This window comes from Triticum aestivum, chromosome 5B (genome assembly GCF_018294505.1).
Source record: "Triticum aestivum cultivar Chinese Spring chromosome 5B, IWGSC CS RefSeq v2.1, whole genome shotgun sequence".
In the NCBI taxonomy this organism is placed as follows: domain Eukaryota; kingdom Viridiplantae; phylum Streptophyta; class Magnoliopsida; order Poales; family Poaceae; genus Triticum; species Triticum aestivum.
The window spans coordinates 340,129,764-340,151,896 of NC_057807.1; the positions used below are offsets into that span (position 1 = coordinate 340,129,764).

General features: G+C 47.6%; 1 protein-coding gene and 1 non-coding gene across 3 annotated transcripts; both read right to left on the reverse strand.

Annotated features, from left to right (window-relative positions):
• Window positions 1-3,631: 3,631 nt before the first annotated feature.
• TRNAK-CUU (transfer RNA lysine (anticodon CUU)) lies at window positions 3,632-3,704 on the reverse strand. Its single transcript has one exon. It is a non-coding gene; the product is annotated as a tRNA-Lys (tRNA).
• A 195-nt stretch (window positions 3,705-3,899) lies between these two features.
• Window positions 3,900-8,425, reverse strand: LOC123111751 (protein SAWADEE HOMEODOMAIN HOMOLOG 2). Of its 2 annotated transcripts, none has more exons than XM_044532606.1 (9): window positions 8,222-8,425; window positions 6,314-6,402; window positions 6,084-6,129; window positions 5,813-6,017; window positions 5,657-5,726; window positions 5,003-5,054; window positions 4,713-4,856; window positions 4,457-4,576; window positions 3,900-4,272 (listed from the first exon to the last, which is right to left on the reverse strand). In XM_044532606.1, the coding sequence occupies exons 1-9, from the start codon at window positions 8,258-8,260 to the stop codon at window positions 4,225-4,227; spliced, it is 813 nt and encodes a 270-aa protein (XP_044388541.1). In that variant the 5' UTR covers window positions 8,261-8,425; the 3' UTR covers window positions 3,900-4,224. The 2 variants fall into 2 exon arrangements, with proteins under 2 accessions (XP_044388541.1, XP_044388540.1); XM_044532605.1 differs by having other exon boundaries at window positions 4,982-5,054.
• Window positions 8,426-22,133: the final 13,708 nt, after the last annotated feature.

Below are 22,133 nucleotides of genomic sequence, written 5' to 3' on the forward strand. Positions count from 1 at the left end.
AGCATTTCACCAGCGTGATGGGGCGTGGGACTCCCTATCATGTGGACTTCAACTGGGACGAGCTCGACTTTGGCAATCACGACCTCTCCGACCTCGACAGCCCCATATCTGAGGAGGAAGTGAGAGATGCCATCAATGAGATGCCCAATGACAAAGCGCCCGGCCCGGACGGCTTCACTGGAATTTTTTTCAAGAAATGTTGGCCCACTATCAAGACTGACATCATGCAAGCCATCCACTCCTTCAGCAATTTGCATTCGGCAAACCTCCACTGGCTCAACGCTGCTAACATCTAGCTCCTTCCCAAAAAAGATGGGGCGGAGGAGATTGCAGACTACAGACCTATAAGCCTCATCCATGCCATCCCCAAGATCATTGCGAAGGTGCTTGCTCTACGGCTTGGCCCTCACATGCACGCCCTCATCTCCAGTGCGCAGAGTGCCTTCATCAAGAGGAGATGCATTCATGACAACTTTATGTATGTGAGGGGTCTTGCCCGCCGCCTCCATAAAAGCAGAACTCCAGCACTGCTCTTCAAGCTCGATATCCGCAAGGCATTTGACTCTGTCAAGTGGGAGTACATTATAGACCTTCTGCAGTGGAGGGGATTTCCTCCGCGCTTTCGGGGGTGGATCACGGCCTTGCTTCGTTCATCTTCCTCGCGAATCCTCCTTAACGGGGTCCCAGGACCCATCATCAGGCATGGTCGTGGCTTTCGGCAGGGAGATCTGATCTCTCCCCTACTCTTTGTCATTGCCATCGATCCCTTGCAGTAAATCCTCGACCTCGCGACCCGTCGTGGACTTTTACACAAGCTTAGAGGGCGTCGTGCCATTCTCCGCACATCCCTATATGCCGACGATGTTGCGGCCTTCATGGCCCCTATTAAGGAAGATATCGACAACTTTGCTCAGATCCTCAACTACTTTGGCAAGGTCACGGGCCTCTGTACAAACTTCCAGAAAAGCTCGGTCGTCCCAATTCGATGCAGAGACATCAACTTCGACCACATCCTGGCAGCCTTGCCGGCCTCCAGTGCAGCTTTCCCAATCAAGTACTTGGGGCTGCCTTTATCGGTTCGACAGCTGAGGCGAGGTGACTTCCAATTCCTTGAGGACAAAGTGGCGGCCAGGCTGGTGCCGTGGGACGGAGAGAATATTACCGCCATTGGGCGTGGGGCGCTTGTCAAGTCCGTGCTAACCTCTCAGGTCATTTACCACATCATCGCCCTTAGGCCTCCATCGGGTACCCTGTAGAACATCACAAAATTGGAGAGGGCATTCCTATGGGCGGGCTCTAATAAGACAACTGGGGCCAAGTGTAAGGTTAACTGGGGATCGGTCTGTCGACCGACTGACCTCGGAGGGCTTGGCATCCTGGACTTGACTAACTTTGCGAGGGCCCTTCGGCTCAGATGGTTGTGGTTCGAGTGGACTGAATCTTCCAAGACGTGGATTGGAATGGACAACCCTTGTGATGAGCTCGACCATGATCTATTCTACGCTTCGACGCGCATCACCGTTGGCAACGGGGCATGCGCGCCATTTTGGGACTCCCCATGGGTCAATGGCGAGAAACCTTCCGCCATAGCCCCTCTCATCTTCGAGGCTTCCACGAGGAAGAAATGGAACGTAAAGGAGGGCATGCATGCGGGTGCGTGGCTGTCCAAAATCAAGCTCCCCAACAACTGGACAATGGAGCACATCCGGCAGCTTGTCACGCTTTGGGCTCGGCTAAGGGCCATTCCACTAGCGGTGGACGCCGATGACACCATCACCTGGAAGCATACTGCCAACAGAATCTACTCCGCCACATCCGCGTACAGTGCGCAACTGCTCGGGTTGGTCAGCTCGCCCATGGGCTTCGCAGTTTGGAAAGCATGGGCCCCACCTAAGATGAAATTCTTTGCTTGGTTGGCAATCCAAAACCGAGTCTGGACGGCGGATAGACTAGAGAGGAGGAGGATGGCCGAACTGCGGCCTCTGTCCACTATGCAAGCAGACGTTGGAATCGGTGAGCCACATCTTCTTCAAGTATCGGTACTCCCTTAGGCTATGGGGCATGATCAAAGGCTGGCTTAAACTTGACTACCTCGACATCTCATCCTGGATCACGATGCGCTCCATCAAGGACTGGTGGCTCAACATGTCGGCCTCCAACATGCCCAACCGAAAGGCGATGGCTTCTCTTGCTATGCTGACCTGCTGGACCATTTGGTGTGAGAGAAATGCGCAGGTGTTTCGTCACAAGTCCACGCCTCCGTCTGTATTGCTGTCGAACATCCAGAGCGACGCCAACCTTTGGGTAATTGCGGGTGCTAGGCACTTGGGTCAAATCATGCCGAGAGAGTAGTGCCATTGTAATATTTTCTTTCGCTTTTCTTGTAAAAGCAACTCTAAACTTCTTCTTAATTAATGGATGAGGCAAAGCTTTTGCCTCCGTTTTGAAAAAAAAATGGACAAGAGGGGTGACACTAAAGCATGATCAAGCATGAAGATGAAGGCAAGATTTTAGGACTTTGAAGCCACCATAATGACCGAGGACATGGAAAAATATATAAGATGATGCTCCATATATTTGTCCATAGCCTTTCATAAGTGTTGCGCCACTTTACTTTTGGATCAAACCTATAATTTTGAAATGCAGGACCATCGGTGTTTTTTATAGACTGTATTAGTGGAAGAAACAGACTTAAGGTGGATTCGGCACCCCCTCTCTACGACGGGCCGACCAAGTTCCTCTCTTTCCCTCCATATGTACAACCCCTAGGGCATCAGTTAGACTCGGGTTTTGATTAGTTAAAAGTTTGGCATAGTTGCAATTTTGTGTACTTTGTTTGTGTTTGACCAAGACAGCTTATAAAACCCCAACTTTTATCAATACTTTATCTATATTTCAGGACGGAGCCAAGAATCAATGGAAGGGGGCCCAAACACAAATTGCCAAGCAGAGAGGGGGGGGGGGGGCAAAATACTTTTTTTGCAATCTTGGAGGGCCATACCTGGAGCCTGCTTTCTTTGTTGACATACAAGGTTGGCCTGGGGCGTGGGTAAATCCTTGCCATGTAAATATTTTTGGAGATGGAGTATTCTTTTTTTAAAGGACACACCTAAACCTGATATAAGTACATATTATGGTGTAAGGGGTCTGCATGACAAATTCAGGAATACGATTTGCATGAAGAAATTATCTAATGTAAATATTTTTGATGATTTAGTTTTTCTTTCAAAAAAGAAATGATACACCTAAACCAGATAGTAGTACATAGTATGATGAAAGCAGTTCGCATGACAAGTTTAGAGATGTGATTTCCATGAAGAAATTATGTAATGTAAATATTTTCGACGATTTAGTTTCATGCCTAAACAAAGCCTGGCGCAGTGGTGAAGTCCTCCCCACTTGTGCCAAGAGGTCCTAGGTTCGAACCAGCCTCTCTGCATTGCACTTTGCAGGGGTAAGACTAGGTTCCTATAATCCCTCCCCAGACCCCACCTTGTGTGGGAGCTTCTATGCACTGGGTCTGTCCCTAAACAGATGGTTGTACTGGTGGTGAAAAGCAGTATGCTTAAAAATACCACCAATATCAGATAACTGTCCGTGATACTACCCCCCTTCTCTGGGAAGAGTGAGACGCCCACCGTGGGGCTCGAACCCACGACCACAAGGTTAAGAGCCTTGCGCTCTACCAACTGAGCTAGACGGGCTGTGTGAGGGCAACCATATCTAGGCGTTTATATTCACAGAGCAATGTAGCATTTCGCGGACTGCTCCACTAGCTCAAAGAGCAGAGCAGGAGACAAAATCAGCGGCTATAATCATCAATCTAAAACCGTATGTATGTACCGAGACTGGACGCTCAAAAACCAGGAGTGCAGAAGCAGAAGCAAATCGCCCCAAGAGGTTCAGAACTGCAAACACTGACATAATGACATGGTAATCTGCTCCCAACACACCAGTTAAAATCCGGCTCTCCGCCCGCTTTGGCACCAACTTTCTCGTGTGTGTGTGCAAAAATTGGCTATCACGGAGCCTACTCATAGCCGTTACAGCAGCTATGTGCCAAAGAGGGGGCTTAACTACTCTCCCGGGTGTTTTACTAGACACATTACATCAATAAGAACAAACAATAAGAGTGCGGCGGTCTCAACTAAGATTCGAGGGCTCCCGTTAGTACGACACAAGCTCGGATAGCAGCAGGAAGCAGATCCACGGCAGCAGAGGCCGTCAAAGGTATCTTGGTCGCCGGGAGATTCTCTTGAGGTTCACCATCTCCTGGAAAAGAAAATCGGGAACTTTCTGAAGATCTGGCGAGATTTAAGTGGATAGTGCGAGCATTGAAATTTATGACTCAAAGAGAAGAGCAATATAAACACCAGGTATGACAAAACAATTGAAGATTTTATGGCTTGGTACGAGATATTCCGAAAGAAACAGTGACCGGGCTGGTTGAACATACCTGGCTCTGATCATGATCATATTCAACATGGAAGAGGCATCTGCATCCCCTTATATCATGCTGTTTCCGCTGGACATCCAGAACGTGTGCATCGAAGTGCAGTGCTTCATCATTGCTCTCCTGATGTAAAAATTGCGACAAGAACATAAATAACTCGAGAGCTCTGCTTAACAGTAAGAAGCCGCGGCAGGATATAACAAAACACAACATTCTCAGTTCCTACGAAATGCTACCCGAGGTTAATCATTAGCACTACCTTGAAACAGAGGACAAGATCTCCTTTTACAATGCTTCGGCATTCTGAGGACTCCAGCGGAATGGATTGCTGGCGGACAGCCTTCCTGACATTCACCCACTCATCTTCTTCAGCCCCATACCCGATAAACCTCACCCGGACTTCCTAGAACAGCAATGCAGAAAAGATATAACTCTGATGAACAAAATCACAAATTGAAATAAAAGAAGATTCCCTACTCAGCTGTTAAACAAGTCATGGAAATAACATATAAAAATGCTCTTATATACAACATCAGTTATTCTCCTTACAACTTCTCCCAAACTTGTCTTCCTGTGTGCCAAGAAAAGGGCCACGTCATACCTGATGTCACAATTCAATATGAAAAAATTTAGTGTCACTGACAAATTTAAGGAAAAAAAGGAAGATGAAAACTTGTAGATAGACATACCCAACCAAAGCATGCTAGCACATTTTTTCTGGCTACATGCACAACAATTAAGATTTCTGCTCCATGGTATAACACTAACAAACATTACACAGAAGTGCAAGCTATCCTAATCAGACAGCTCGAAGAAAGGTATAACATCCAGGTTTTACTATTGACAATGCTGTCTTGGATCACCACATTATTATTAGCATTATTAGGAGAGGTGGAAATAAACTGTTATGATCAAAACCTCTCGTGCTCATTAGCTAGAAATTAATAAAAACAAGTAGGTATTATGCAGAGTTGATCAATATAAATTCACCACTATAGTCATGCTCAATGGCATACTCCTAATAAAAGAAACCAAGGTACAACAGGAGTTAAGTGCCTTGCTTTCATCTCATGGTCACTTGATTACTCAGAAGACAATAGAATGGGGCAAAGGAAACAAGAATGAAATTGTTGCAAACAAAAGGGAGAAAGGGGAAAGGAAAAGAGGAGAGAAAATAGCTCTTGCAAGTAAAAGAGTCCTCACCATGCAGAATCCTTTGATGACTTAGCCTCAAACTGCAAGTCTTCAAATTCAGGAACCTTATCTGTAGTCTCTGAAAACAAGCCAGCACATAAGAAATTTAGTAAATGGTTTCAAGCACCAGGCATAAAGTTTCAACGGACAAGTACTCATGACTACCTTTGGGTAAATCTGGAGAAAGTGCATCCTCATTGTTTGAAATACTTGTATCAAGAGCTAAAGCTTTTTCTTCAGAAGCTGAAGTCTTTATCTCAGAAACTAACGCATCTGGTTCTGAGGCTAAAGGCTTTTCTTCAGAAGTAGTAGGCAAGGAAGCAGGTTTAGGAGTTGATGCAGGGAGCTTATCAAGGAACCATCCTCGAACCTGTTCAAATAGATGTCATACAAACACACTCGGTGAAACATGGACAATGTAAAAAGGCATTATCACCTGTGTAGCCTGTAGAGCTCTGCTTCCTACTCGGGCTGGAGAACGACTACACAGAGGAGCAGAAAATGAGACCAAATATCAGAAGTGTCACTTACACTATCATAAATACAGTCAAGCAACAACATATGACACGTATGCTTAAAAGGTAACATAATATAACTTCAGTCCTCCAAAAATGCTCTCTTAGGAATTGCGATCGAAGTATATGTTCCCTAGGTTAAGGCACTCACTTAAATTCTTCTACAAGCTTCTGGCAGAAACTATCAACCAAGACTTGCTCTTTTCTGTCTGATGAAACCAACTTCTCCATCCTCGCAATCTGTACCAAGAAAAACTTCTAGTTAGCACTAGTTAGCATGGCCAAAACAAGTAGACATAGGTATGAGGCATGACATGGTAAGCAAAAAGGCATTCACCAATTCCCAAAATACAGACACACTGATTGAGCTATATCTGTTTGCACATCAAGTCATCAAAACTAGACCCGAAAACATAAAATAGGAACAGGTGACATCCAGGTAGTGGTGTTTAGTTACACAACAAACTAAATAATACAATAATGCTCGGACATGTATCAAAGCCATGCCGATTCTCAAAAACAGTATGCAGCATGAAGCAATGAACGCCGCGCCCGAGTTAAAGATATAAGAGACATAGCACAACAATAACTCCATCCATAGTAATATTTATATTGTTTAGATGATCCATATCAAACTCTGAAACTAGGTGAACCGATCTATGAAGCACTTCATCTCTACCAATATAAAAAGAACCTAAGGAGCAGATCCAACTAATCTCGGCCATCAAACCAGGTCAATCCAACGACCTAGACTGCTCCAATGGGAGCGCTCAACATATTTAGCGTCCAATTAATATCATACCAAAAATAGTGTTAATCATATAATTAACACGCAAATAATATCCTACCTAATATCCACGTGCAACTAATATACTGCCTAATATAAGCATGCATTGCACGTACACATTTACTAGTGATAGTATTATCCCACCCTCGCTCCAAAATGGATAAGCAAGTACAAAACAATAATGCATTAACAATGTTTGCCGGCCATGTGTCAAATGACTTGAAATTCTTTCGGAGGAAGCTATTAAGGAACAGATTGAGTGGTTTTAAACATAATATTTTTATGCCTATTGCTCTTATACTAGAAGATGAGTGTTCAGAAACATTTTTCAATCGAAATCGAGCTGCAACTGATTGTTTTCACTGGTCCGAAGGTGATGGATCCCCTTACCTCATGAAAGCACCAAATTCAACTTATGCATGAGCAGATGCTCACATCTAGGGGGCAAACGGAAAACAATAAGTTTTGGGTGTCCATTTAAAAGTAGGCGCAGCTTAACGCATATGCTACATATTGCATACTAACAAACCCTTTAGACTGGAATAACCTCCAACCATTTCAAATTATCACCACAACTAAAGATTAGGTCTCAAATGCTATCTACAAACTGAAAAATATAATGCAGTGCTCCAATAATTCCATCCCTACAGTTGCTTGGACTGATCATCAACTGACATTTTGGTCCAACGTTTGGGAATCATCAGCCCCAACAAACAAAACCCTAGTGATCTTTTCCACATCAGATACCATTATTACACACCAGCACAGAACAATGTGCCACGGGAGTACACAACGTATTGCAAAGAGAGCAGGAGAATCGCGATATGGACAATAATCAACATCCGCATGCAAGGGGGGAAATGGTCAGTACCCACAACACCGACAAATACGGAAAAAAAGTGTGTTACCAAAATAAGGGCACTGGAGCAACAAAAATCCAATAAGACTTCCCCCGTCCAAGAGGAGCTTCCCCTTCACGGAGAGCACCCCTGGATGAAACCTAATAAAACGAGGGCCAAGGAACATCCGCAGCAGAAACCGCCGCGAACTCAAAACGCAATGGATGGGGCGGCATCGAAACGACTGGATCGCGTCGGACGGTAAGCGTCCTCTTCCTATCGAACCGGAGGGGAAGCTCCTAACCATATCCGACGCCGCAGATACAGCAAATACCGGGGAGGGGTGGCGCCCATGAAGCACTGAAGAGCAGCGGGCCACCGCATCGGGGCGGCGAGGATGGGGGGAGAGGGGAGGGGGCGAATGACGCTGTACCTCGGAGGGCGAGAAGCGGGTGGTGGATCGCCGCTCCATCGGTGGCCGGCGGCGAGGTCGAGGACGGGCAGGGGGAGGACAGAGGGGAGAGGGAGGCGGCTTCCAGTCCAACCACCAGTGGCACGGGCAATTATGGGGGGAGCTGCCTGTGCTGTCTCCGGATGCGCCGAGCGTGGAAAAAAAGAGGAATAAACCGAGTGAGAGAAGAGGGGAGGAGGGGAAGCAGGAATCCCGGAAAGTGGGGCTCGGCCCACCGGAAACGGCGTGGACCCCGCTGTCCAGTAGGGGTGGGGAGTTCGGGGTCGGCTAATAATACGGCTCGGTTACTTCGGGTTTTTTCCCCTTCTACTCCCTCCGTTCCTAAATACAGTATATAAGTCTTTGGAGAAATTCAACTATGAATCACATACGGATGTATGTAGATGCATTTTAAAGTGTAAATTTACTCATTTTACTCTGTATGTAGTCTATAGTGAAATCTCTACAAAAACTTATATTTATAAATGGAGAGAGTATATAAGAGTACTGCTTCATGGACGATAATATGTAGCCGATTTGTGCACGACACATGTTAACAGCCACCCATCATTTTGGTTCGATGGGGTTATAGCCATCGATCACAGTTTCGTCTATAAATCGTCCACCAAAGTGTCGTGTGCATGGTGATTTCGTCTATGTAAACTGCGGTCGGCACCGAATTTTGATTATTAATCACCATTTATGCAAAACCTAAAATCGAGCAAAGCCAACCGAGCCAGGAAAAATGAGGATTAAGATTAGCACCACCTGTAGAAACGAGATCTTCTATTTTTTTCCGCGGGAAACGAAACGAGATCATGACCAATTTTGAGGCGTGTTTGGTTGTCATCTTGAATTTACCTTGCATTGCATACATGTTTCGGTTGGGTCTGAGAGAAAACGAGAAAAAAGAACAACATCTGCACCTCATTTTGATCGCCCGCATTTAGGCTTCCTGCATTAGGGGATCGGTTTTGACATGTTGTTTGGTGTCCTGCATTTGTCTCCACTCACATAACTATACGGTGTTTTGGTTGTATACATGGGATATGATTAAGAATTAACACCTATACATGACACATTGTTACAGTAGAGTTCCTTAGCAGTGTGCTCGCGATGGCGGCATCGGTGTAAGCCGAGGGCGAGGACGACGCTGGCGGCAACGCCAGGCACAACATGACGTCCATCTGACAAGGTTGACATCTACACATAACACTGACAACGCCATAGCGCCGAGGAAGAACATATATGAAGGAGTTGCACGCCATAGTCGCGTCAGTGCAGGAAGCGCAGAGGAGGGGGCCAAAAAGAACAACGCTGCCTACAATGTCGATGTAGTAGGACGCGAGAGAGGAGATCAAGAAGAACGACGCCGACGGTGGCTTCAGTGTAGCAGGACGTGGGAGAGAAGACAGAGAGGAGCGACGCCGACGGTGGCGCTAGTGCAACAGTTCGAGGGAGAGGAAGCCAAGAGGAACGACGTCAACGGTGGCGCCAGTGTAGCAGGACACGAGAGTGAAGACCGAGATTAAGGAGTGTCATTAACACACATCACACATATGCATATGTACGTTCCAACGAAAAAGAAGTTAGATCTACTCGTATATGATCGTTGAAATAGAAAATGTGCAATACGGACAACGTGTGAAACTGCAAGATGAAGTCACTGGTCAAAGGAAATTTCAAAACGGTCGATCGTGCGCGATGAAATGACAAATTTGTCCAAAATAGCTCTAAACATGAATACGAAATTAAGCATTTACTGTCGATGAAACTACGAACCGACCGCCTTAGTGAAATTATGACATTGATGTGCATCTTTTTCATGTAGAGTTTATTTCGAATCAAAGCACTGTTGTGTACATTAGAAGATATTAGAGAGGAGCTTAATGAAGGTAGAATAAGATAGCAAGTATAAATTTCCTTCGTCGATATTTTTTAACACTACACTAGTGTCAAAACAATTGCATTATGAGATGAGGGAGTAACTCGCTTCCCTCGAGCCTTCTCTCGTGTAAGAGGATCCATCATATGCGCTGGATGTGCCTCATCTCAATCCGGCTAACTGAAAACGGTCAGATTTGAACATTTCTAATGGTTGAGAAATGCTTAAAGTAAGGGGCGGTTTAGTTTTAGGCCTAGGAATGCCACATTTTGTCACATATTTCTTGCCACACTTGTCTAAGATTAGTTATTTAAAATAAGAGTTACAAGTTGGCAAGCCTAAAGAAATCTTGCCACATTTTTTGAGTGTATATGAGGCCCTAGTGTGACAAAAAGTATATTGCCTAAGGTAAGTTTGAACCAAACATCCTCCTAAGTTGATTAAAGTTACACAATTTTAGGTGTGGCAACATGTGGCAACTATAGTCACAAACCAAACAGTCCTAAGTGTGATGCGATGCGGGTAAACACGCCCGGGTGCGGCTACCGACGACGGTCCAAAGAGCGGTGACGCCTTGGCTGCTTCTCCAAATCAAATCGCTGGAGCTCGCTCTCCTGGTGCAACACAGTAGCCGCTTATGCAGCTCGCTCTTTCTTTCAGTGTTGGTGCTCAACATAGCAGCCGCTTCTGCTAGGACTGGGGGAGGGCGAAGGTTGGCCGTCGACATGGCCGAACGAGCGAGTGAAAAATTTTCTAACTATTTTCAAGAAACTTTCAATTTATTCATCTTTAATTATAAAAGTTACATGTCCGCAAACCATCTAGCGACGACTACAAGCATTGGAACGAGTCAAAGGCGTGCAACCGTCATCGCCTCTCCTTCACTAAAGCCACGCAAACCTTGTTGTAATACACAGTCGGAAAGTCGCCGTACTAACACCCCATAGGACGAGCGCACTAGAGCAGCAACCATCGTCGATGAAGAAAAACGTAGATCAGAAGGATCAAACCTATAAACACTCAAACGAAGGCGAACGAAAACCGGATCCAAACAGATACACAGAAAACCAGCACCGATCGAATCCCCTCGATATCCGACAGAAACACATCATGCTAGATGCACCATCGGAATGGGAATAGAATGTGGAAGACTGAAAGTGCTTGTTATCGACTAGAGGGGGGTGAATAGGCGATTTTTATGAAAGTCTTCAAAACACGGTGGCTTTGAAGACAAACAAATAAACTGAACCTATATAGTAAGCAGCGGAATGTAAACTACACTAGGCAAGCATTAGTCAAGCATACAATACAGTTGAAGCACGAAGACTAATTGCAGATAGGTAGACATGATCAGAATGGAAGACAGTACGAAGCCAAACAGATATAAATCTTCACACTGTGAAGTCAAATGAGCCGTCGACCACACCGGACGCCGCAGCTCCCGCCTTGCCGGGAAGGAGCCGTCGGGGTACGTCAAGATGCTTGACCGGGCCAAGGCGGCGAAGGCGGCGCGCTTCGACACCTCCAAGGGCTCCCCCCGACTCTGTGCTGCTGTGCGAGCTGCCGGCATCGGCGTCGACGACGGCGTGCCAGCCCCCCTCTCTCTCCGCCAGCTCCGAGCTCTCGGGGAGCCGTGTGGCGTCGACCTGGACGCGTTGGCTGCTGGGGCTCGCGCTGAGTTGGCGTATGGTGCTCCATGATCCGCCCTTCCCTTGTAAGGCCTCGTGTGGCCGCAGCTTGTTCTCCCCCAACCCCTTCCTTCCTTTCTTTTAGATCGCCATGAGTGGTTTGGTGCTCCTGTCCGTGGGCCTTGCATGGCTGCCGGAGTGCCTTATCTTTTTGCCTTCTCTCTTTCCCCCCGTGGGGTGTGTAATGGCCTTAGGCCCGCTTGTGCCTCTAATCACTACTGGTGTTTTTTACCTGTTGTTTTCTTCCTGTTGCTTACCCAATCCCCCATGACTGGGCTGTTTTCGCTGTGTACCTAGAACGTCCGTGGACTCGGCGATGCATGCAAGTGTCGTGATGTCCGTGCTAATTTCGAGGCCATGCAACCCTCCTTTGTTGCGATCCAAGAAACCAAACTTGAGCGCCCCCCCTATTGCTAAAACTGAAACGTTCCTCCCCCCTCTCTGCGTAATTTTCTCTACATCGACTCGGTCGGCGCATCGGGAGGGATTTGCTCAGCCTGGAACGCTAATATTTTCTCCCTTTCCCACCACGTTGCCACCTCTCACGCCCTCTCCGTTGACCTCTCTCTTTGCCAAGATAGCTCTCCCCTTCGGATCACCAACGTGTATGCCCCCTACGTCCACAGCGCCAAAGAAGCCTTTCTCGCCGAGCTGGCCGGCCACGCTCCCCCTTAACCCGTTCCATGGGCTATTTTAGGTGATTTTAATCTCATTAGGTCGCCTGAAGACCGTAGCAACGACAACTTTTCTCGCTCTGAGGCAAAATGGTTCAATGACTTCATTAACGATCTCGCGCTCATCGACCTTCCTCTCCAGGACCGTCGGTTTACGTGGTCTAGCCAACAAACCTCCCCGATTCTTGCTCGCCTCGATCGTGTTCTCGTTAACACTACCTGGGACATGGCTTTCCCCACCTCCATGCTTTCTTCATTTACACGCTCCACCTCTGACCATGTCCCCCTGCTTGCATCCATCTCCTCGGCGGCCCCCAAGACGCGCATTTTTCGGTTCGAGAAATCTTGGATGCTTCATCCGTCCTTTCGTCACTCCATCCGCTTTGCTTGGCTATCTGCGTTTCGGGCTGACGCAACCGCTCGTCTTGTGGCTAGGCTTCGTCAGTGCCGCCTCGGCTGTAAACGTTGGGCTAGGCGAGTTGCACCGGCTGCTCAGCGCGAGAGCGACTGTCGCGTGCTTATTGACATCCTTGATCGTATTGAAGAGAGCCGACATCTCTCTTCTCTCGAGGCCCTTCTTCGTACCCTCACCGTCGAAGCTCTGCATGCCTCTGTTAAGGAGCGTGTCATCTATTGGAAACTTAGGGCGAAATTCCGCTATGCCATCGACGGTGAAGAAAACATGGGATTTTTTCATGCGTATGCTTCCGCTCGCTTTCGTAGGAACTACATCCCTGTCCTCTCCCTGGAGGGGCGCGAGATCTCTTCCCATGAGGACAAGGCGCTCGCCCTCCGGGATTACTACAAATCTCTTATCGGCACCATGACACCCTGTGCCTGGACTTTCTCTATTTCCAGCTTGTACCCCGACGCAACCCCTCTCCCTGACTCCCTCTCGGCCCCCTTCACCGCGGACGAGGTTTGAAACGCCTTTTTTGACATGAACCGCCTGTCAAGCCCCGGGCCAGACGGTTTTGGCCCTTCGTTCTACGTCTCCTTTTGGGATGTCCTTTCTGCCGATGTGCACGCAGTTTTCCATGACTTCTTTGCCGGCACTATCGATCTCACTAGAATCAACCGTGCCTTTCTGGTTCTCCTTCCAAAAACGGAAGCAGCTCGCTTCCCCTCGGATTTCTGGCCCATCTCACGAGAGCCCTCTGCACTCGCCTTCAGCAGCACATCCACTCCTTGGTGGACCCCGACCAGACGGGTTTCCTTCCCGGAAGGCGCATCTCTGAGAACATCGTGTACGCTGCGGACCTCCTCCATGCCTGCCATGTGCGCAAGGTCCCCACTATAGTGTTTAAAATCGACTTCCGCAAAGCCTTTGACTCTGTCAACTGGTCAAGCCTTCTCACGATCTTGTCTGTGCGCGGGTTTGACGACCGTTGGTGTGGATGGATCCATGCCATCCTCTCAACCGGGCACACGTCAGTTCTCCTTAACAATGTTCCCGGGGACTGGATCCTTTGCTGCAACGGCCTCCACCAAGGCAATGCCCTATCCCCTTATCTCTTTATTATTGTGGCTGATGTCCTTCAGCACCTGATCAGGACGGCCAGCGCTACCGGGCAGCTAGCGCACCCAATCGACGCCTCCCTCCCTTTCCCTGTCCTGCAATACGCCGATGATACCCTTATCCTTTGTCGCGCCGACATTCCCTCCGTCACACTTCTCAAAAAAACTCTCGATGCCTTTGCCCTCGCGACCAGGCTTTCTATTAATTTTCATAAGTCTGGGTTCATTCCCATGCATTGCGCCCCCGAGCTGTCAACCGAAATGGCCTCGATCCTCGGATGCCCTATTTCCACCTTTCCCCAGCCCTACCTCGGTCTTCCTCTCTCCCATCTCAAACTCCCGTCTCTGCATATGACCCCCTCATCAGGTCCTTTGACCGCTATTTGTCCGGGTGGCGCGCTCTTCTCCTTTCCTCACACGGTAGGCTTGTCCTCTGCAACGCGGTTCTAAATAACCTTGCCACTTATTTCATGTGCTCCTATATGCTGCCCCCTGGAGTGCTTGAGCAAATTGATCGTCGGCGTCGTGCTTTCTTTTGGACCGGCAAGGATACTTGCTCCGGTGCTCGCTGTTTAATTGCTTGGGACAAGGTGTGTGTTGATGTGCAGGAAGGTGGACTCGGCATGCGCGACCTCCGGCGCCTTCGTTCCTCCAGACGATCATCCAGGCGGCGCTCCCGACCTACAGATCCATCACTCGGGTGCACCTTGGTGATGGGCGCACTACCTCTTTCTGGCAGGATCGGTGGCTCCCAGGCGGTGCGCTCTGTTTCACCTACGAGGCGCTCTTCTCCCACTCGACGCGGCCCAACGCTTTCGTCGCTGCGGTCATGGAGGACGGCCTCGCGCTTCAGCCGAGGCTTTCCGCGGTGGCGGGCGCTCAGCTTGCCGACGTGCACGCACTCCTGCGGGGTGTTCGCCTACTGGGAGTGCATGACCGTCGCCTCATGGTGTGGGGCGACGACCTTGCTTTCAGCGGGCTGCTTTTCGCGTTCTGTCGCCTCACGCTACTCTCACGGTGTTCTCGATCAGGTCTCCATTGACATCTGGGGCTCCCGGCTCCCTAGCAAAATCAAGATTTTTGCTTGGCTTCTGGTTGGCGATCGGCTTAGCACTCGGGCTAACCTGTACGCCAAAAACTGCGCTCCTTCATCTACGTGTGCATCCTGCCAGGCGGAGGATACGGCGGACCATCTCTTCGCTGTCTGTCTTCGTGTGGCACCGGTCTGGGCCGGTCTCGGCTTGGGGTCCTTTCTCTCCGTTGGGAGGATTCTCTCCACTTCGCCCGCGGCGCAGATTGATGGTGCTGCCTGGCGGGATGGCCTCTACATCCTGCTCTAGAACGTGTGGAAAGCCAGGAACAATGTGGTCTTCAACTCCATCAGCTGCGGGGCTGGCGACGTACTCCGGCGCGCGGCTGATGATACGCTCCTGTGGTCCACTCGTTTTGAGACCGGACCGAGAGAACAGCTCCTCCTGTTCCGCTCCTTCCTTATCTCGGGCGCTTAGATTTCCTCTCTCTCTCCTTTTTGCTTTTTGCCTCTTTATCTTGTTGTTTTTTATCTCCTCGATGGAAAACACTGTATGACGCCTCGTCGTTTCGAGTAATATAACAACCGGTGGAGCTCCCGCTCCCCCGTCATTCTCGAAAAAAAAGTCAAATGAATCAGGCAGGCAAGCAATGACTTCTTGAAGACAAACTGAAGAGTAAGGAGAGTAAGGGATAGAACCAGTTGATCGGTGAAGACAAGGATTTGGTAGACCAGTTCCAGTTGCTGTGACAATTGTACGTCTAGTTAGGGAGGCTGAGATTGAACTCAGAAGACCGTGTCTTCACCTTATTCCCCTTGAGCTAAGGACACCCAGTCCTCGCCCAATCACTCTGGTAAGTCTTCAAGGTAGACTTTCAAACCTTCACAGACTTCGTTCACCGGCAATCCACAATGACTCTTGGATGCTCAAAACGCGACGGCTAACCGGCTGGAGGATTCATAGTCCTCAAGTGTAACAAGTCTTCAGATCACGCAGACAGAAAGACTTCAGTGATGCCTAACACTCTTTGGCTTTGTGTGTTTTGGGCTTTGTCCTCGCAAGGATCTCTCTCTCAATTGCTTCGAAGGTGGGTTGCTCTCAAACGACAAAAGTCGTGCACTAACTCTAAGCAGCCACCAATTTATGGTGTAGGGGGTGGGCTATTTATAACCAAGTGGCAACCCGACCTGATATGTCCGAAATGACCCTGGGTCACTAAGGAACCGATACGTGTCCAATGGTCGGATTTCAAACACACGCGACAACTTGGCTTGGGCTACAAGTAAAGCTGACTCATCCAGCTCTGGATAAGATTTGCTCTCATTGTCTTCGCTCGAAGACATAGGATTTGGTTGAGCATCACATCAGTCACTCTGACTTTGTTCACTTGGACCCCACTTAACAGTACGGTGGTTCCTATGACTCAATAAAGAAGAAAGGAAACTACAAAACAGCTATGTCTTCGCACTCCATAGTCTTCAAGTGAATATCTTCACACGTCATATGCTTCATCGTGAATGTCTTCACGAACCACCATTGTCTTCAATGTCTTCACATATTTTTTAGGGGTCATAGGTAAACCGAATCAATGAGGGACTACTACCTGTGTTATCCTGCAATTCTCACAAACACATTAGTCCCTCAACCACGTTTGTCGTCAACACTCCAAAACCAACTAGGGGTGGCACTAGATGCACTTACAATCTCCCCCTTTTTGGTGATTGATGACAAACTGGTTGAAGTTTTGAACGGGGATAAAAGTATGTGAAAGTTCAGGTTCATGAGCATTGTCTTCATAGATTAAAAGAGGCTCCCCCTGAAGGTGTGCATATAAGTAGTTTGCTTTTGAATGCGAATGCACATGGCAGGTTTTTCTTTGTGGAAGCCATCTTCAATTTATGAAGAGAATTCATCATGCATATATGAAAGTAATGAAGATAATGATATGCATAATTAAAAATGGACGTCTGCAGAATGACTTCATGCGGAATTTATCATCGCATCACAAAGTAGCAGCAAAAGTAGCAGACGACCATCAAGTTTGAGTGTTACAACTCAAGAGCCAAATAGTTTCAAAAACGAGAGTTGCAAGCACTTAGCAAAATAAGGCAACCACCTCATATGGACCCACTTAAAGACTACCAACCTCATAGGCTTCTCCCCCATTTGTCAGTAAGGACCAAAAAGGTTTGAAGATGTAGAGTTTCTATGCATTCCCGGGTGGAGACGATGTTGGAGCAGCAGGGTTGGCGTTGGAGTTAGGTGGTGCAGAAGGGCCTGGTGCAGCATCTTGACGTAGTGAAGCTAATGATGGTGAAGTGGCATCGTCTTGTTCATCGACAACTCTCGCAACAACAGTTGCAGACGAAGATGAGTACTCAGAATCTTCAATAGAAGGTGTTGGATGCCAACTTGCAGATTGCGGTGTCCTGGAGTCAAACTTGAATTTCTCAGTGAAGCCATCTTCGCGAAGATCATCTTCAGAGCAAAGCAATGTAAGGCTCTTCCAGGACCGCCGACATGCTTCATGTGCGACGAAGGAGTTCTTGGTGGCCAGGTTGCGGATGCGATTGACATCCACCAGAAGACTCTGCATTTGGCGTTTTAGCCATTCATGGTGCTTATCCTACTTCTGATGCAAAGATACCAGAAGCTCATGGTCGTTGAGGACACGTGGGTGCTTCTGAGGCCTTTGAGCAATTGTACTGGCAGTGGCTTCAGTATTGGCATGATGCGGCATACGCAAGTTGCCAGCCAGGGGATAGTCAGGAGTAGCAGAGTTTGGTATGTGAATGCCTTCAATAGGTTTGGTGAAGCTTTGATATTCAGCATTCTGCAGATGGAGTGGCTTCTTTGCTAGATCAGAGTAGATGGCTTCATAGGACATGTCGAATTTAGGCAGGAATACGACATGATTGTGTGTTGAAGGTTGATAGTCAACAATGTAATGAAGCTTGATTAGGCGCATAATCTAGGGAGCATAAAACTTCAGGCCAAATAGATCAATTTCAGAAGCAGCAAGCTGGCAGATGAAGAAATCTTGAGTATTGAATCCGATGCCATTGACAATATAGAAGACCAATGTCTTCATGGCGCCTTCGAGTTTAGCTTCAGAAGAGTTGCCCTTGATAGGCCATAGAGTATGCCTCAGAATGTGAGATACTGTGTGGGGCAAGTACTCTAGGTCTTCGATAAAGAACTCTTTAGGGTATTCAGCATCTTGGGGCAATGGCTTCATCATGCTCAGCATCTGGCTCATATTTGGCTCTGGCTTCTGGAAGATGCTCTGCAGTTCAATTTGATAGAGCTGACAACCTGGTTCATACAACTCACCAGGAGTGGGCAGGGAAGTAAGCTCAATGATGTCCTGAGCTTTGGCTTCATGATGAACATCTCCTGTCATCCACTCAAGGATCCAAGTCTTCGGATCCCTGTTGTAGCCACGAATGTGCAAGGTTGCATAAAACTGCAGTAGAAGCTCTTCATTTTAGTGCTCCTTGTCAATCACAAAAGGCAGCACCCCGACATCTCTGAAACATTCAAGGGCCTCTTCAAGGCATGGAAGCCCAGCAACAACATCAGAATCCAGACGCTTATGAGGAAAAATCTGGTCTTGGTTGTATAAGATGTAAGAGTAATAGCTTCGTTGTTGTCGGCTCCAAAACCTATCAGAGGAGATCTTGGGCTTCGTGTATGGGTTCTTGGCGCTGTCAAAGAAAGTGTTGTGCTCTCTGAAGCTGAGAACACTGAATGAGCCGTGTGTTGTTGCAGCACTAGGAAGCCTTGGCAGTCTTGGCTTTGGCTTCAAAGTCTGAGGCCTCTGCTCCACGTGATAATCATATTGTGGCCCGGGAGCAGTGGGTGGAACCATTATAGGCCATCGGATAGTTACCAACTCACCTTGATAGAATGCACATTCCATGGTATGAGGCCTTGGTGGAGGAACGGCGTCATCAGAAGTGACTGGTTGTTCAATGTTGTTAGTTGCTGCATTGGCTACGGGCTCCACATTGTCTTCAGCCATGACAGTGTCATTGGCTTCAGTGGTGTTGTTGGTGGCAGCCACATTGGTTTCAACCTTCATCTCTTCAACGATTGGAGGGTCTGGCACAAGCACATTCTCAACTTGTATTACTGGATCACTGGCAGGGGGAGTAGCTTCTCTCTCTTCTTCTTTTTCTTCATCGGCTGATGCAGACGGAATGTCGTCAGCAGTTTTGGCTTCGAACTCATGAGCAATCGCAGAGGGGATGGCGTCAGGGAACACTTGATGTGCTACTAAGACAGTCGGTTGCACATCCTCTTCTGGTATGCTTGTCATGGATGCCTGAGACCTAGGACCTCTGCGAAGCCTCCTGAAGGAAGGCAACGCATGTGGTGAAGGGATTGTGAAATCAAAGTCGCCAGGACTTTCTTGCTGAGTCTCAAGCACCGGAGTGGTGACTTGAGCTCGAGGAGTGCGCAGAATGGCTTCATCATCCACTGGCATATCTTGAGTGACTGACGCCATAGGACGTGGAGTTAGAGGGCGGCCAATACTGATCAATTCACTGCTTGTTGGAGCAGGAAATGATACCACGGGATTTGGTTCGATCTGAGGAAGGACTTCATCATCATTCACATTGTCTTCACGACCAATGTCTTCAGCTGCGTTGGGGTCAGCAACTAGAACATTTCATCTTCAGGAGCCTCTGTGGAAGCAAGCTCATGGATTACGAGGCGACACTCACGGTTGGCAGAAGCAGGTAAGGCAACAGAGATTGGTTCAACTATGAGGGGCTCTGGGGTAGCAGCATGCTCTTTTCTTGAAGACTTTGAAGCCTTTGTCTTCAACTTCTTCTTGGAGGGAGCATCATCAGATGTATCTTTGAGCTTCCTCTTCCTGGCTTCGGCTTCAGCTTGCCTAGTCTTCTTAAGTTCAGAAGCTGCATAGGGGACCTTTGGCTTCGAGCCAGTCATGTTGGCAGGGAAGACAATGCTTGGTTGTCCCTGCCTTGGAGCGTTGGGATTAGCTTCAGTAGGCTTCTTGCTTTTCTTGGCAGCCATCTTGGGGTCGATGTCAGGACGCCCAAGAGCCTTTCTCTTTTCAGCTTCATTGTGTGCTTGCACACATTTCTGTGCATAGTACTTCATGCACTCGCGTGAGCCTTTGGCTTCTTCACGCTTCTCGTTGAATTCTGCCTTGAGGTCTTGCATCATCTTCTTGAAGATTTGCACATCAGACACACTGAGCTTGTCCATGTGCTTCTTGAAGTGTGCCTTCTCATAGTCAATCTTGTTCTTGAGCTCGACAATTTTCTGAGCCAAGGCAAGTTCATTTGCAATGGCTCCATGAAAGGTGACACTGATGTCCACTGGCAGCTGCAGATCATCAAGGTTGACGCTTTGGCCCTCAAACCATTCATCAATGAAGTTGTTCAGAATATCAGCATCAAATAGAGGCAGGTCCTGGAAGATCTCAGCCTCCTATTTGCTCTTGATCAACTGTTCCAGAGCATCATCTGCAAGATCTTCATCACTTGACAGATCAATGGTGTTTTCTTCATTGCGCAGAACGGCAGCAGGAGTGAGTGTCTGCCCAGAGACCTTCTTGGGTTTTGGCTTCTTGGTCCTCTTGGAGACGCGGGACAGATCTTCAGATTGCACACTAGCTTCAGGAGGTGCAGTTTTCAACGGCTTCTTTGTCGAAGCATTTGGAGCAGCAGCAACAGAGGGCTTTGAAGCTTTTGACTTCTTCTTCTGCTTCGGTGGTGCAGGAGCTTCTTCAGAGTCTGCATCTTCAGCAGATTGCTCCATTGTGGCCCTCTAGGCAGCAATGTGAGACAGAAGCCCATCAAAGTTAGTGAAGGGGCCAATTTTGTTCTCATTGGCTTCACGGGTGCCATCAAACCTTGGAGATGATGGACCAGGGTTGAAGTCGAGTCTGAACTCCTTCTTGTTCTTTGTGACAGACTCCTTGGTGAACTGGAAGTTGCGCTTTAAGAGCTCATTGCTACCTCTTGAGCACTGCATTGGATTTCCCCGAAGAGGAGAGGATGATGCAGCAAAGTAGCGTAAGTATTTCCCTCAGTTTTTGAGAACCAAGGTATCAATCCAGTAGGAGACCACACACAAGTCCCTCGTACCTACACAAAACGATAGCAACTCACAACCAACGCTTAGGGGTTGTCAATCCCTTCACGGTCACTTACGAGAGTGAGATCTGATAGATAATATTTTCGGTATTTTTGATAGATAGATGCAAAGTAAAAAAGTAAAAGGCAAAGTAAAAACAAAGCAAGTAAATAAAGTGAAAGAGATTGATATGATGAGAATAGACCCGGGGGCCATAGGTTTCACTAGTGGCTTCTCTCGAGAGCATAAGTATTCTACGGTGGGTGAACAAATTACTATTGAGCAATTGACAGAACTGAGCATAGTTATGAGTATATCTAGGCAATGATCATGTTTATAGGCATCACGTCCAAAACAAGTAGATCGAAACGATTCTGCATCTACTACTATTACTCCACTCATCGACCGCTATCCAGCATGCATCTAGAGTATTAAGTAAAAACAGAGTAACGCCTTAAGCAAGATGACATGATGTAGAGGGATAAATTCATGCAATATGATAAAAACCCCATCTTGTTATCCTCGATGGCAACAATACAATACGTGCCTTGCAACCCTTTCTGTCACTGGGTAAGGACACCGCAAGATTGAACCCAAATCTAAGCACTTCTCCCATTGCAAGAACTACCAATCTAGTTGGCCAAACCAAAAAGGATAATTCGAAGAGACTTGCAAAGATAACTCAATCATACATAAAAGAATTCAAAGAAGAATCAAATATTTTCCATAGATAATACTAGATCATAAACCCACAATTCATCGGTCTCAACAAACACACCGCAAAAAGAAGATTACATCGAATAGATCTCCACGAGAGAGGGGGAGAACACTGTATTGAGATCCAAAAAGAGAGAAGAAGCCATCTAGCTACTAGCTATGGACCCGAAGGTCTGAAGTAAACTACTCACACTTCATCGGAGGGGCTATGGTGATGGTGTAGAAGCCCTCCGTGATGGATGCCCCCTCTGGCGAAGCTCCGGAACA

What these genes read in the sequence shown, in the direction of transcription:
- LOC123111751 (XM_044532605.1), bottom strand. Translation starts at nt 8,260, where the DNA reads ATGGAGCGGCGATCCACCACCCGCTTCTCGCCCTCCGAG. An exon ending in CCCGCTTCTCGCCCTCCGAG is followed by an intron (nt 6,403 to 8,221) that starts GTACAGCGTCAT and finishes TTCTTGGTACAG; the next exon opens with ATTGCGAGGATGGAGAAGTT. An exon ending in TCATCAAAGGATTCTGCATG is followed by an intron (nt 5,055 to 5,656) that starts GTGAGGACTCTT and finishes TTGTGACATCAG; the next exon opens with GTATGACGTGGCCCTTTTCT.